This window comes from Coturnix japonica, unplaced genomic scaffold, assembly GCF_054131305.1.
Source record: "Coturnix japonica strain WE unplaced genomic scaffold, WE-NBRP24 Scf048, whole genome shotgun sequence".
In the NCBI taxonomy this organism is placed as follows: domain Eukaryota; kingdom Metazoa; phylum Chordata; class Aves; order Galliformes; family Phasianidae; genus Coturnix; species Coturnix japonica.
The window spans coordinates 2,123,090-2,138,817 of record NW_028188951.1 but is presented as its reverse complement, the minus strand read 5'-3'; the positions used below and the strand labels follow the sequence as shown (position 1 = coordinate 2,138,817).

The 15,728-nt window shown below is 41.4% G+C and overlaps 2 protein-coding genes across 7 annotated transcripts in view; both read left to right on the top strand.

Moving 5' to 3' along the window:
- The first annotated feature begins 151 nt into the window (after positions 1-151).
- CAMLG (calcium modulating ligand) lies at positions 152-4,106 on the top strand. Its single transcript, XM_015875773.3, has 4 exons — positions 152-321; positions 519-967; positions 1,679-1,744; positions 2,508-4,106. The coding sequence occupies exons 1-4, from the start codon at positions 174-176 to the stop codon at positions 2,697-2,699; spliced, it is 855 nt and encodes a 284-aa protein (XP_015731259.2). The 5' UTR covers positions 152-173; the 3' UTR covers positions 2,700-4,106.
- A 395-nt stretch (positions 4,107-4,501) lies between these two features.
- The window catches only part of DDX46 (DEAD-box helicase 46), a 27,428-nt gene continuing 16,201 nt past the window's right edge, over positions 4,502-15,728 (top strand). For 3 of the 6 annotated variants that reach the window (XM_085532195.1, XM_015875772.2, XM_015875771.2), the window contains exons 1-15: positions 4,502-4,586; positions 5,954-6,136; positions 6,378-6,518; positions 7,617-7,734; positions 8,237-8,402; positions 8,696-8,847; positions 9,131-9,244; positions 9,818-9,983; positions 10,248-10,368; positions 10,726-10,901; positions 11,339-11,460; positions 12,311-12,389; positions 14,214-14,296; positions 14,862-15,026; positions 15,374-15,536. In XM_085532195.1, the coding sequence (XP_085388321.1) occupies positions 4,570-4,586; positions 5,954-6,136; positions 6,378-6,518; positions 7,617-7,734; positions 8,237-8,402; positions 8,696-8,847; positions 9,131-9,244; positions 9,818-9,983; positions 10,248-10,368; positions 10,726-10,901; positions 11,339-11,460; positions 12,311-12,389; positions 14,214-14,296; positions 14,862-15,026; positions 15,374-15,536 (1,966 nt within the window). In that variant the 5' untranslated portion in view covers positions 4,502-4,569. Of the gene's footprint in view, positions 4,587-5,953; positions 6,137-6,377; positions 6,519-7,616; positions 7,735-8,236; positions 8,403-8,695; positions 8,848-9,130; positions 9,245-9,817; positions 9,984-10,247; positions 10,369-10,725; positions 10,902-11,338; positions 11,461-12,310; positions 12,390-13,014; positions 13,064-13,834; positions 13,952-14,213; positions 14,297-14,861; positions 15,027-15,373; positions 15,537-15,728 lie in introns of those variants that run through there. The other 3 variants (XR_014940726.1, XR_014940727.1, XR_014940728.1) reach the window with 3 other exon arrangements.

Sequence of the window (15,728 nt, the reverse complement as noted above, 5' to 3'; positions counted from 1 at the left end):
CACTGCGCTGCCCCGTCACAGCTGGGAGAGCGGCGGGCTGTCTGCCTTCTCTTTGCCATTATTTAAAATGGTGCCGCCGGCTTCGGCTCCCGGAAGCGGGCGGTGATGGCGCATGCGCGTTGATGCGCGGCGCAGCCCCTTTTTGTGCGGCGCTGCGGCCTGTGGTGCCGGGGATGGAGGAGGGCGGCGGGCCGGGCGCCGCTGCCGCGGGGCTGTCGGCATCACAGCGGCGGGCGGAGCTGCGGCGGAGGAAACTGCTGATGAACTCTGAGGAGCGGATCAACCGCATCATGGGCTTCCACCGGCCCGCGGCAGCCAAGGGTGAGCCCTGAGCCAGGTGTGGGGCCGCGGCCCGGCCCCGTTCACCTCAGTGACAGAAAGTCGCTGAGCGCGGTCCCTCAGTGTCTGACACAGTGAGCGAGGAGCCTCCGTCCATCGGGGCCTTTGGGTACCCAGCCATTAACCTCTGCAATGCAGTGCTGTGCGTGTAACTCGGTGTTTTTGTTTCTCTTCTTTAGATGATGAAAGTCACGTAGAATCAAAACTCGAACAAGATAAATCGAATTCCCATCCTCTTCCTTCTGTTTCAAAACGAATCGTGCTCGGTGATTCGGTCTCCAGTGTGTCCGGAACAACTGACCATGCAGTCAGTATGGGAGACCTCAAAGGGGAGAAGGACTTGTTCAGTAAGACCCCGCAGCTTGTCAGTGAGGGTACAAGTGAGCTCCGGCACCGTAACAGAGGGGAGCTGCCATCTGAAGCCACAGCACGGCCACCCAGGCATGGATTAGAACAATACTTATCCAGGTTTGATGAAGCTCTGAAGCTGAGGAACCAGCTAATGAATGAGAAGCCGAGCCAAGAGAACGGGAATGCGGTGGAGGAGTTTGATTCTTTCCGCATATTTCGATTAGTGGGATGTGCTCTGCTTGCCATTGCAGTGAGGGCCTTTGTGTGCAAGTACTTGGTGAGTTCAGCGGAGCAACCAGTCCCATTCTGTTTGACTTATTAATGACAGGCTTAGGACTCAGCTCATATAAAACGCTACTTATCTGGGCTTGAAAGCTGTTTATGTAGGGCTAAGTGGGTTGGGAACTAAAGGCATTCTTTACAATGCTGTCAACTGTGTAAAAGATAAGAAAAAAAGCAAACCAAACAACTCTGGCAATCCTTGAGATGATAACTGTCAGAATCTGCATTATCTAGCACAGCTGCTGAGTTACAGCTGGGAGTTGCATGCTTTTGGTGCTTAATGTTTTGAGGAGAAGCAACATTAGAATAATTATTACTGCTTAAGTCTTATGCAAGTTTGAGTCAACTGTTGTTCTTTAGGAAAGAATAACAGAGTAAAAGCTACAACACTTGCACTGTGAGGTGCAGATCCTGCTCATTTATCAACCTGTTGAGGAAAAATAGTCCCTCAGTAGTGCAGGTGTCTGCGGGCACGTCTTGCAGAAGTGCATGACTGGTGCAGCCTGCCACCTTCTGGAGCACTCAGCCTGTTAGTACACACTGCTCTGTCGTGCAATTTCAGGTTTCAAGACTGAAAGCAAGCAAGGTGGAACAATGCTCCTGTGATACATCACTTGTCTGTATTCAATGGTAGTGCTGTTAATTAAATTTCTGTGTTCTTATGTATTATTTCTGAACTTTAATATATTCTTTTTTCCTCCGTCAGTCAATATTTGCACCATTTCTTACTCTACAACTTGCTTACATGGGACTATCCAAGTACTTTCCAAAGGTAAAGCAATTTTTCTCAATTAGATTAACTTCAAATGTTTTAAACCCCTGCTTAGGTTGTATTGTTGCATGGGGAGTGTTCTTATTCTGTTTTGAGCTCTAGAAATGAGAATTATCAAATGCTCATAGCTAATGCCAGCTGTCAGTATGCCCACATTTAGTCCAAATGGTTTTAAGAGTTGTTGTGGAAACATGGGCTAGCAGCTTACCTGGCTGTAAGATAACTAAAAGCATCTGACTGTGAAATTCCAGTTTATCTTTCATGTCTTTAGGATGGTTCTGCTTTTCTCCTAGGGTAGCACTCTTCTGTGGTTACTGTTGTCTCTATCAGCAGCCATTGGGTATATGTGATTCCTGGGCAAAATCTGTGGATGTGGTCATAAGGTGGTTGTTTGGGCTTTAAGGGCTCTGTGTTCCAGTTTGAATGACAGCTAGAAATGAGATATTAGTGCGTGAGGCTTTGTATTTATCCTCAATCCATAACTCTGCTTTACAGCTTGATTGGATTGCCATGTGATTGGATTGCCATAACACCCATGATGCAGTTTTTTTGCTGTTAATGAGCTTCTCATTCAGCTCCTCAGATCCTCCACAGCTTGAATTTGTAGCTGGGTTAAGTAAGGTATTGTGAGTCCTGGAGAGAACCAGTGCAAACACGCTGTTCTTGCCAGTGAATCTGGAGGTGTCTGGGTATGTGAAACTGTGATGTTAAGCAGAACTGGACTGTAGCAGAAGAACTAACATACTGTTGTTTTTCCTTCTAGAGTGAGAAGAAGGTGAAAACTACAGTACTAACTGCTGCTCTGTTACTGTCTGGAATCCCTGCAGAAGTGATCAGTCGCTCTATGGACACCTACAGCAAAATGGGAGATGTTTTCACAGACCTCTGTGTCTATTTCTTTACTTTTATCTTTTGCCACGAACTCGCTCTGTTATTTGGCTCTGAAGTACCATGATGGCTGTAAAGTTCAATGCAATACTTACACTAAAGCTTTCTGGTCTGTACACCTTTAACATCTGACAGGTTGAAACCTTAGTTAACGTTCTTTCCTGTTTTTGAATGCTTGAAAGGAGCCTTAAATCCAGTCATCTGGGAGATGGAACAGCAAGGTCCCAGGCTGCCAGTCATATTAGTTTGGTTTATGTAAATACTGTGTCTGCCCACTGAAAATGTGAAGCATAGAATGCAAGTGTTGCTGGATGATTTGTTTAGTGCGGTGATGCCCTTCCCACCTCCATAAAGATTTACGAAGCTGCCTTTGTTCCTTCTGCTGAGAGCAAAGAGAATTGCTTTCAGCAGAGCCATATATATAAATCTAGTATGAATATAGCTAATAGAGCTTGTCTGTGAGTCCCAGCAGCCTGTTGTTGCACTTGTTTTTCCAAGGAAACAAACCAGAAATACCAACTCACATCAGGAGGGGGAAGTTGGACAGAGCAGCCACCGAGCTGCAATGTCAGATGTTTGTTAGATGTAAAAATAGCTTTTTGCAGGGCTGCCTATGACGGGTTTTTTCCTACATGACCTTCATTATCTCGATACGTTCACGATCAACCAGTTGCATGTAAACAGAACCATCATTGCCGAGGAGTTCTGCTACTGCTGTGCCACCGTCCTACAGCCCAGCACTGTCAATAGGGCCTTTGATTCAGCAGATCTGTGGATGGTAACTGAGTTGCTAACCATTCCCTTCACTGTTTTGCCCCAATGAAATCCTATTAGCTATCCCTGTTTTAAACCCCACGCGTTACACGTGAGAGTAAAATAAGAAACAAACTGCTGTTTTTAATTGACTGCCACATATAGAAAGTGTATTTGTCCTATGGGTGTCCAGCCGTGTAGCTGAAAAAACAACAGATATAAGTGAGTCCTGGCTGAAGGAGCAGGTTAATGAATGTTCTTGTTTTCCATTGTAAGGATGTTGGTGAGGTGTCATTCCAAATAGCCAGCACTGGGCTTCAGGCTCTTATGTTAGATACATTTGTGGCATGACGGCCTGTGTATCACTTTAACAGTTGTTTGTTTCTTTATTTTCCAATGAATGTTGTATTTCAGGTGTCCGAGGCTGGGTTGGAAAAAGTTCTGACTTAAACCCGTTAGCACAGATAGAAGTAAAGCTCCTGAGATGGACAGGAGTCCCACCACATTGAAATAGCTGCTGGGCTTCCAGGTGGGGCTGGAACATGGACCTGTTGTCTATGAGGGATGGCAAAGGGCTGGTTGGGGCTTCTGCTGGGCAACTCCTCACCTTAGGCCAAGAAATGAATCTCCTTCATTCCGTTTTAACTTATCTTTGTGGATGGATGTTGTTTAATGTCTATTGCTGAACCGATTGTTTTCTATTAAATTTGTTACCCCCTTCCTTTGTGGTCAGAATATCATCTGTCAGCCCAGCAAGTCGTGCTGTGTTAAATCGCTTCTGGAGCGTTGGTGCTTTTGGTTCTTTTGGTTTCCTACCACACAAGTGTGACCTTGGTGCTTCACAGCCGCAGTGCATGTCGCTCTGGTGACGTGCATTGTGCTCACTGAGGTCTCTGGAGCAGGACGTGGTGCTGCAGGGGTTATTTTATCCCATCTCTCCTGTCGGACCCAGCCCGACCCACAAACACTTTATTTTCCTTTTCTTCCCCGTTTTATTTCCGCGTTGTCCCGCCCGCTCACACTGCGCTGCGCCCTCCGGCCGCCAGGGGGCGCTGCGGCGCCGTGACGGGCAGGAAGTGGTTCAGGCCGCTTCCCGCCGCGCTGCCGCCTCGCCTCGTCGTTCCGGTGCTGAGGCGCCGAATGGCCGCCGTGTGGTAGCGCAGGGCCCGCACCGCCGAACCGCCATGGGCCGGGAGTCCAGGTGAGGGCAGCGGGGACACGGACGGGGACACAGGCGGCACGACCCGCTCCGGGGCCCGCGGGTGCTTCGATAGCGGCCGGGCGGCTGCGTGTGGGAACAAAGGCCGCACGAAGCGGCCTGCGCTGCGCTGAGGGACCGCGCGGGTCCTTGCGCCGCTGTGAGCAGCTGCGGCCGGGCCGAGAGATCGGGATTTTAGTGTTTGATTCCTGTTGTTGAGGCGTTTATGGCACGTATCTCTTCAAGTTTCAGCGTCATCTTGGACCTTTTGTCCTCGCAGCTGACACAAACACCTCACTGGGCGTTTTAACTAATTCAGCAGTAATGTGATCACACGCTCCTTGTGTGTCTCGGTCGGTGCTGCCGGGTGCTGTGGAGCTGCTCGCACCCGTTGGGCTTTAAACCAGCTGTGCCGTGTGCTCATGCTGTTGTTACATTTGTACTGACTAGTTTATCATCAGATTTTAACCCTGAAACAATGTTAACAGCCTGATAACAGTCTGCAGGCTACAAAATCTGCTGGCAGCTCCTGGTGCTGCCTTTGGATCTCTCAGGACTCCTTTGCTTACCTCAGTACAGCTTCCATTCTGATAATGTGGTTTTAGATGGGCTTTAGGGTTGGACTGAACAGAAAAGTCTGCAGAAAGCACTCACAGTGTGTTTGTCAAAGCAGGCCACGGGGCTCTAATTGTATAAGCAGCCCCCGCTGCTCCCACTTGCATCCCTTGCTCTCCTAGAAGCTCCATCCCCTTCTGCAAGTCTTTATGTTGTGGGGCAGCTGCATGGTGAACTGGGTTGTATCAATTAAAATCAATCAATCAATAAAGTAATATGGGGTTTCAAACTCAGCTGTCTAACGTGGTTTATAGTGTTCAAAATGCTTTAAAAGATGGTGAGAGTGAGAGGGAGTGGGGGGTGGAGAAGGGCAGGGTAGGTCCTGGAGTTGCTGTAGGGACTCATCAGACTGAAATGAGATGCCCAGATTTGTTACACGTTGTAGAGGAAGAAAAAGAAATCTTGGGGGGAAATGGGGAGCAGTTCTCATGGCATTTTGGGGCTGAGATGGGAAGAAATCAGAGATATCTGACAGTGACTGATGTTCTCCACGTTCAGTCATACTGCTGTAGGCAGGATATAGATGTCACGCTGCTACTGCACTGATTCCAAATGTACATGGTACCTAAATATACCGATGTGCTGAAATAAACTCTATTATTTTTAGTGCCAGCACTGTTGTAATACAGTTCTGTTGGCAGTGACAAAAGGGAAGGGACATGGGGGACTTGAGGTCTTGCTTTCTCTGCTTCTTCCCACTTCCCGAACTGTCCTCAAACTTGTGCTTATCTTTATCCTGTGACTTCACAACGCAGGCATTATCGGAAGCGCTCTGCGTCGCGGGGACGCTCCGGGAGCCGCTCTAGAAGTCGTTCTCCATCTGATAAAAGGAAACGTGAGGACAGACGCTCCAGGAGCAGAGATCGGGATCGCAGACGGGAGCGATCGCGCAGCAGGGACAAGAGGAGGTCACGCTCACGTGACAGGAAGCGCCAGAGGTATGAGCTCCAAAGTAGGGAAGAATGCTTGCTATCCAGTGCTGATATTCTTCCTCTACAGCTGTTTACTTTGTTGTTGCTCATGATAGAACTTAATATTTTGGCTTATTAAGTAATGTCTTGTTGCTGGTGCTGGTGTTTGTAAGCTGTTAGTGATCCTTGGTGATTATTGGATTCCTTTTAAAAGCCAAAATTACACTGTTGCCACATGCTGAGTAAGTACACTTTTGTTCTGGGGCAGACGTTCAAGAAGTAGAGAAAGGGAACGGAGTCGGGAGAGAAGAAGATCACGAAGCCGAGAGAGAAGGCGCTCCAGGAGCAGAAGCAGAGGCAGACGGTCTCGATCCCCCAGTCCAAGCAAGAACAGGAAGACAGAAAACAGGTATTTGTGTTCTGTAGTTACAGTCCGGATCATAGTTACTCATTACTGTAAACATACTGATATATTGGAAGGAATCATTGTGCAAAACCAACCAAAGATTTTGTGTATAGAGCAAGGAGAATTTTCCTAGCATACTGTAATTTCCCATCGCTTAATGTCCCTTGAAGGACTAAGTATTTTTATATTCCTTACTTGAGGGGCCGTAAATGCTATTCTGGGTATGCATAATTATTTCTAATGCTGTTTGTTGTGAGAATGTTTTTTGTAAGATGAGTAGTAGATCCACAAGTTCTAACAGCAGTCTGGATAGAGAACAAGCAGGTTGACAACAATCCAGAAATTATGAGCAGCTGGAATGAGTCTTTCAGGATAATCATATGGCTGGCATTAGAATTAATCTTTCAGTGGGCTGTGAAGTGATCTCAATGAGATTTAATTGGCTAAAGTGAATTTTACATTTATTGTTATGAGCTAGCAAACATTTGGTTCAGATACGTTTCTTTTTAATAGGAAACATGTTATGATAACAAAATCTGTGATAAGTGGGTTTTGTTTTAAATGGAAGTCTGCATGTTGCATACGACAAGTACTATATATATAAGTACATATAAGTACTGCTATAAGTAGCTTTTCCCAGATAGAGGTGTTTCAGTGTCCTTAAGGCAGTAGTGTGCAGAGGAACATTCAGACTTCCATAGCAGGAAGCAAGATCACTTTACCTTCTCCTAGAAATAGAAGAAACAGGACATTTTTAGTATCTCTTTTTCAAAGTGCTGCCTTCAAGGAGGTGTAGAATAAACAACAGAACCACAGTACTGAGTGTTCTGTACTGTAAATGCTGCTGCTTGGCCCTGTGAAGAAATGAGAATAGAACCAGAGCATGTGAATGAGTGAATTGCAATAGGCTGTGCATTTCTGGCAGGTGTAGGGCATGTTTCCATAAAGCAGAGAAAGATTCTCTAAAGAGATAATGTGCACTTCATAAGATGTTTGAAAACACAGCCCCATTCAGTGTGTTCGTGGTTTTGTTTCTATCCAACACGTTTATTCCCCCGTGAGAAAAAAATGTTTTAAGAAATCTTTGCTGTTACCTTTCAGATCAAGATCTAAAGAAAGGACAGAAGGTGTGGAAGTTTCCAAAGAAAAGAAAAAAGAGAAAGATGACAAGGAAGAAGAGAAGGATAAAGATGCTGGTGCATCTACTGTGGCCACTGAGGTAGGAGCTCTGAGGATAATCTTCTAACTTTTAAATGTATAAACAAGGAACTGAGGTAGCCATAGATTACTGTATTAACAAAAAAAAAAACTATTCTCAGGATTGGCCAAAATCCCTGCTGAGTTAATGAGTCCCACTCTCTTCTATAACTCCTGTCACAGGGTGTGCTTCCAATTCTTGCCATTAGTAACATTCTGTTTCTACTGTGCTGTCAGCAAGGGCTCCCCATGCATAGATGGGTCCCTTTTTTTGTTGTTCTTGAAGGATTATTACTTACAGAATTGTATACGTGCTACTGTTGTGAAAAATAAAACAGCTGAGTTTTGTATTTTAAAGCACTGTAGCTGCTTTTAGTGTTTTTTGTTTACTCCTGTTGTGATAGGTTTCTGTATGCCCATGGATCAACTTGGTGCTCAGTTACATTTGTTTGGAAAGGCTTTTTGACTGAAGAATAGACAAATGCCAGTGGCCATTAATTTTCACTGGTTGTTTCTTGCCATAGAATTTTGATCAGAACAAACTGGAAGAAGAAATGAGAAAACGAAAAGAAAGAGTGGAGAAGTGGAGGGAAGAGCAACGCAAGAAGGCAATGGAGAACATAGGAGAACTGAAAAAGGAAATTGAGGAGATGAAACAGGGGAAAAAATGGAGTTTGGAAGATGATGATGGTATTTTGATTTTAGATGTAACATTTAAAACACGTTTGTTCCTGATAATATTTTTATTATCTTTAAAGCATTTAAAGACTTTTCAAAAAGTGAACTATGAAATAGCAAAGCCTAAACCTTGTCACGGCTTCAAACATTTTAAGGTAGTGTTGAGATTAACAAATTTGAGAGATTTTTTAATGAAGAAAAATGATACAGTAATAAAAATGGACAGTAATTATTTGGGCAGGCTAACAATGTAACATAGAGTTATTTCCTCTCTGTTTTATTCCTGTTTTTCTTAATCATATTAGATGATGATGAGGAAACTGCAGAAGGAGAAAAGGAAGGCAATGAGGTTGAAGATGAAGAATTAGATCCTTTGGATGCTTATATGGAAGAAGTAAAAGAAGAAGTCAAGAAGTTCAATATGAGAAGTGTGAAGGGTGGAGGTGGGAGCGAAAAGGTAAAATTGAAAGTAGCTTTGTGTTTCAGTATGGAAATGGTTTTGGAAAAAAGAAGGGAAGAAATAGGTTAGATCCATTCAGTGATTGTTTGCCTTGAATTTTCTGATGTTATTAATAAGCTGATAGCAATATCCTCATAAAATTTCACTGCAAGAGATGTATGAAAAAACAGTGTAATATGTTCATAAGTAGAAATATTCTGTATATTTCATACAGCATGTCTTTTATGAGTGATGCAATGATTTCTATTAACTTTTTTTCTTTTTCTTTTCTTTTTTGCAGAAATCTGGACCAACTGTTACCAAAGTGGTAACCGTGGTGACAACCAAAAAGGCAGTTGTAGAGACAGAAAAGAAGAAAGGGGAACTCATGGAGAATGATCAAGATGCAATGGAGGTAATGGAAGTGTCTTGTGAGTATGTATGTGGCAGCTCAGCCTGCATGTTCTAATACATATCTAATATGAAATAAATGTTTTCTGAGGGTTTGCATTTCTGTTTCTTTTCTAGGTAAGTATAAATATGTTTAATTCCAAATGAACTGTAAGTTCCAGGTCTCAAAACTCTTCTTAAACGATAATTCTTTATTTATTTTGTGTCTGACAAATTAGTGGCATGTAGTGGCATAGTAGCTATTCTATACACTCAAATTATTATTTTTTAAATACTGTTCTCTTAATATTTGTACTGTATAGCTATGATTATTTCTGAATGACGGGACTGTTCTAGTTAGTATTTATAAAGTCATAGAAGTGATATGGAACAGTGAAAGTTAAGGTTTGGAAGAAATATGAAATAAATTGATGAGCAAATGATATGGGCTCCTCTCACAGTGAGAGCAGATTTTCAGTATCCAGTTTAATGGGCTAAGAAAAAGCTTTTGCTTCTGAGTCAAGTTTCTGTATAAACAAGTAACAGCATCTCAGAATGTCATTCACAGTAACTTAAACACTCTTAACAATCTATACAGTATTCTTCAGAAGAAGAGGAAGTTGATCTTCAGACTGCCCTGACTGGCTATCAGACCAAGCAGAGAAAGCTGCTAGAACCTGTGGATCATGGAAAAATAGAATATGAACCCTTCAGGAAAAACTTCTATGTTGAAGTACCTGAACTCGCTAAAATGACACAAGAGGGTAAGTACAAGTATGAGCAGAACACATTCTAGTGTGCAAGGAAGTAGCAAATTCTGATTCAGTGTGGAGTGCTCTTGAAGGAGCAAAGAAGTGCTGTACAGCTCAAGTCTTTGGAGTAATTTTGTTGAGAATTTGAATGGGAGAGGGGATTCTTTTTGAGCAACAGAATGAAAATGAGTCAGATCCCTATTACCGATAACCCCATGCTATCTCAAGGTAGCAGATGTCATGTTTGACTCTGTTCTAATGCAAACTCTGTTTCAGAGGTGAATGTGTACCGACTGGAGATGGAGGGAATAACAGTCAAGGGAAAAGGCTGCCCCAAACCAATAAAGACCTGGGTTCAGTGTGGTATTTCCATGAAGATTCTTACTGCTCTCAAAAAGTAAGCAAGCGATGTACAACCCAAGTCATGCTTGGTTTTGTCTACTCTGTTCTATCATACATATGTTAGTGAGAAAAACGTTCTTTGTTGCATAAAGCAACGTGTCCATGTCTGCTGGTGTTACATGTTTAGTCCTCAGTCATTTTGCAGTCAGTATTAAACGGTTGTTACAAACTGTTCTTTCAGCCATTTGTATCATGTGACTGCTCATTTTTAAGATGTTTTTAGAGTGACACCGATGCTTAGAAGTAAATAAGAACGTGCACATTTCTTCTAGCATGACTGTGATATATGTCCATCAAATCATATTTTGATCTTACAATCTCTTTTTTTGACGTTTCTCTCCCCTTCTTTAAGACACGGCTATGAGAAACCCACGCCCATTCAGAGCCAAGCTATCCCAGCAATTATGAATGGTCGCGACTTGATTGGCATTGCTAAAACAGGAAGTGGAAAAACTATCGCCTTTCTATTGCCCATGTTCAGGCATATTATGGATCAGAGAGCTTTAGAAGAAGGAGAAGGTCCCATAGGTACAAAGCTCTTGTTTTCAGAATTGCTATTTAAGTAAACAAAAGCTCGTTCTTATGCTTTGGAAGGTTCTTCAGTTTTTCTCTTGTTTGTGGGAGTGAATGCTTGCTGTTGCTATAATCCATTAATGAGCACCATGCTGTTTGTTGTTGCTTGTGGTCACTCTGCTATTTAATGCTGTATTAAGAGCACTTGCATATCTGTATCTCTGCAAGGGAGGCCTAGATTGATTTTGAAACTTCAGCACATTTTCTCATGCTGTCATAGCTCTCTTTCTTGAAATTGTATCTTTAAAATAATAGATATTAATACGCTTGGGAGCGAGCTGCATATATTTCACACAAATGCTTTGAACTTCATTACAAAAGCTTATTTTTTATTGCTTAAATAACAGCATTCCTTATATTGCAGCATATGATGGATATGCTTTGCATTTCAGCTGTCATTATGACACCTACTCGTGAGTTGGCCTTGCAGATTACCAAGGAGTGCAAGAAGTTCTCAAAGACCCTTGGACTTCGAGTTGTCTGTGTTTATGGAGGAACAGGAATAAGTGAACAGGTATGTGTTAGACATACGTTACTTGTCAAACAGCTGTTGGACTTCTTGTTAATCAATGCTACTTTTGAAGTGGATATAGTTAGTTCTCCTTCCCATAAATTCCATTATGTTTGCAACATTTATTCTGAACTTTCTCTGTATGAACAGCACCAATGTAAAAGGTTAAATGTTTGCATGTAACTTAGTTCTAAACGTAGCAATATGTTTGAAAATTCTGAAAAGTGGTCTTTAATATTTCAGACTGTTTCTTTTTATATATGCACCGAGCATAACGATAATTAAACTACTTTTGAGATGTGGTAGTTGGACAATGAGGGAGAAGCTGTATTTTTATGGGTATTCCCCTCTGGAGTTATCTCAAACAAGAGCCAGAATGTTGGCGTTGGTTGGTTGCATTACCAAATACTGCATGTCGGTGTAATTTGGAGATTAATTTCTGGGTTATTTTTCTACTCCACATTTATGGAAATTTGATCTTTTGGTTGCCTGTGTGTATTGGAACATGGCTTTTAAACACTGTGAATGGATCATGTGTACTTCCATGACACACAGTATTTCACACAGGTTGTGAACTGTAGTGAAAGTCCTATCCCCACTGTAAGTTCTTGAAGTGAAAGTAACTTAGTTTGACAGAGGTCACTCTTTTGGAAAGCAGTTTTTATGATTTAAAGAAATTCAAAAGTTTAAGGAAATTGCTAAGTAAAGTCTTTTGAGTAAGCAGTTTCCATTAATGAAAAGTACGAAAGTCATTGAAAATGTATGTAGCTTTTTTGTGAAGTCATACATGTTCTTTTAAAAAAAACCAACACTAATAGTTTGTTAAATGGAGTTTACTGTCTTTTAAAATCAGATAGCTGAACTCAAAAGAGGTGCTGAAATTATTGTTTGCACACCTGGACGTATGATTGACATGTTAGCAGCTAACAATGGTGAGTAGAAAACCTTTTCCTATGGAGAATTGTTTATATTTATTGTGTAATTCTAACAAATTCAAAAGATCATGTATTTTGCTAGATGCTTTTATGGAATTTTCTTATATCTCTTCAGGCTGCACTATCTAGCAATTGACAATACACAGCTCTAATAATAGGTGTAGTGATATATTGGCTTGGCTTTTCTGGGGGAGGACAGGAAGTGTTGCGTTCTTGAAGAGTTTCTAAGAACATTTGTTAAACATAAAACATGATGTTCTAAATTTTTACCTTCAAGTCGTTTTGATAAGTTAACCGACAGTTACTTACTATGTCTGCCCATTGGTCTGACATTACTGTTAGCGTAGCTCAGCAGTTACTCGCTTTTACTTGAAGAGTATTTGACTGTTGGAATAAAAAACAACAACCCAACTACCAGACAAAAAAGCCCTCCCTACGTGATTGTGAAAGAACTGACCTTGCATCCAGTATTCAAGTTGGTTTAAATTGAGACACTGCAGCTTTAAGAGGTTTTGTCCTAGTGTAACCATTGCATGCTTGCTAGATAAAGTTTTATTATTAAATTATTCCACATCAAAACCTCTACTAAACTGTTGACATTATTTAACTTCTGTGGAAAAAGTACCTTCAAGAGATATAGAACTGGGATTCCAAGACTTAAATCGTCAAAGGTAGGTACATTAATGCTGTTCCCAAGTCAATTTACGAAGTTATTATTTGGGGATGGAAGTGTTAGGGTGTTAAATAGATAATGTAGATTTTATTAAATATGTATTTTATTACTTAAGTGTGAATTCCTTTTAAAAAATGCAGCGCTAAATCACCCCCATAAAGTAATTGGAAGCTTCAGCTGCAATTTGCTGAAGCTGAAAGGACCAAATTCTGCTGTAGTTTGATAGGCAGAAGCCTCAGTCTTGGTCATAGAGAATATGAAAGTATATATTTCATTTTGAGAGCGCTCGGCAGTGTCACTGTGCAGTTGTTTGGAAGTGAATATGTCCACATATTGATATACTTTGAGAATGTGATTCTTAAATCCTCAAGTTAAATCCTTTTGATGAAAGGGAACCTCTTAGGCATTTGTTTGGGAAGGGTGTTAATTATCCCGTTCATCCTCAGCTGCCAATGTTCGCAGATACACAACTTGCTCATTTTGTTTCCAGCTGTCCCAGAGTTTGGGGTGGTTCTTATTTTTAAATCTGGTAGTGATACTGGGTAGGTTTGAATCTTTATGTATTCATTTGGAAAAGACTGCTTGCTCTGTTTTATGCGTGTTATTAGCAGTTAACTAGAATTACCCATTACCCTCAAATAGTTATTTCTAGCTCCAAGGAAGCATTACAGATAATATGTATAAAAGGAATCTTTCTGAGGCTGCAACAGTTAGCACTGGACTTTGCCTTCCACACATGCGCTGTAATCTCTAATATGTTTTTTTCTAGGTGGCGCTGTCAGATTATGGCTGATGTGGCTCCTTGCTTCATCTCAGTCTTAGTTTTATGATGTGTTTTGGCGAGGGCAGTTTTCTGAATTTTACAGGTTCTTCTGGCCCTATGATGGTATGCAAGAGAAGAGTTTGACAAAATAAAGGGCCTAGTGCATACTTTACACGTTTCCAGAATGTTTCAGATTAAATTGAGAACATTAAAATTCACTTCTAGTGAATTTTCTTAAAGTAATTAATGCATTTCTTGGAAGATAGTGAGAATATATGTAACATTTAAATATATACATATATACCTATATAGAAATAAATTCCTGAGGGAAACTAAATTTCTATTTGATTTTGTTTCCCATGTGCTTTTTCCTCTCCTTTCTCAGGTCGGGTGACAAATCTCCGCAGAGTCACATACGTTGTCCTTGATGAAGCAGACAGAATGTTTGACATGGGTTTTGAACCTCAGGTAACTGATGACGTGCTTAAATGCCATGAACTGCTACTTTTCACTTGAAGGATTTTGCAGTATCCTATGCTATGTAATTATTAGACTACCAATAACAGAATGTGCTGTATATAGATGGCAATTTAAACTAACATTTTCATTGCATTATTCTCACGCTTTAGTTTTGATACTTTCTTAATTAGAACATACTTTCTCTCTATTTTATATATATTAGACATGTTAGACAATAGTTGCTGGCAGCTTTGGGCAGCCAGGGCTCTTTCACTTTTCTTCAGCTGTATCGTCCTCCAAAACTAAAACCATTCCATTGTCTCCTGAGCTGTTTCTGCAGCAGCTCTCAGGTTTTCTTTTGGGTTGCTGGAGGGTGGCACGTTACCACTCAACTTCCTGTTCACTTCAGCCTGTCTTGCAGTGCTCTCACTTAGGTCACAAGAGGAAGTCTGCAAAGAAATATTTTGTATTCGATGTAATCCATACAATATCTTACTTATTTAATAAGACAGCTCTTTATGTATATGAATTTCAATTACAGAACTTACTAACAGGAAATGTTCTCTTGAACCAGGTTATGCGCATTGTAGACAACGTCAGGCCTGACCGTCAGACTGTCATGTTCTCTGCTACTTTTCCCAGAGCTATGGAGGCATTAGCTCGGAGAATCCTAAGTAAGCCTATAGAAGTGCAGGTTGGAGGCAGAAGTGTTGTCTGTTCTGATGTGGAGCAGCACGTTGTAAGTATCACACATCCACCTTGCATATCTTCTTTCAGAAGATTTCCAGCAGTACAAGAAGAGCTTTTATTTTTAGACGTTCAGTGAGTTTTGTTATCGTGAACTGAAAAGGTAACACAAATTAAACTGCAACTGCATTGTGATCAATTTTTTTTTAGCTTGTTTTGGCCCCACTGAGCTGTGCAGTTCTGCCACTAGTGATGGATGCACTGTGCTTTCCAAGCAAGCTCCTGTTCCTGATTTTTTTTATAATTTTATTCTTATGCCTTTTATCCTGACTGTGTTTAATGTCTGAAGGTACAATTCATATCCTTTTTGCTTTTTCCTTATTTATTTTTTTCTTCCAGATTGTGATTGAAGAGGAGAATAAGTTCTTAAAGCTACTAGAGCTACTGGGACACTATCAGGAGAAAGGATCAGTTATCATATTTGTGGACAAACAAGAACACGCTGATGGGTTGTTGAAAGATTTAATGAGAGCTTCTTACCCCTGCTTGTCTCTTCATGGAGGTAATCTGCAATTTTAGGGGCTCACACCAAGATCACCAAGCTGGAATGTTCATATGTAGTAGTTAGGAAGAAAAGCATCTTGCCTAGTGCCTGGCTAGTACCAGGTTAGAATATTTTGTCATATGCAGCTTTTGCTTTGTACTTGGGGAAACATATTTGTTTATTAATTTTGAAACAGACGTGATAGTTTTC

Bases quoted from the DNA above. Each gene is read 5' to 3' on its own strand.
- CAMLG (XM_015875773.3), top strand. From the start codon at position 174: ATGGAGGAGGGCGGCGGGCCGGGCGCCGCTGCCGCGGGGCTGTCGGCA. The intron at 322-518 runs GTGAGCCCTGAG...TCTCTTCTTTAG, and splicing joins CCGGCCCGCGGCAGCCAAGG to ATGATGAAAGTCACGTAGAA. The intron at 1,745-2,507 runs GTAAAGCAATTT...TTTTCCTTCTAG, and splicing joins TATCCAAGTACTTTCCAAAG to AGTGAGAAGAAGGTGAAAAC.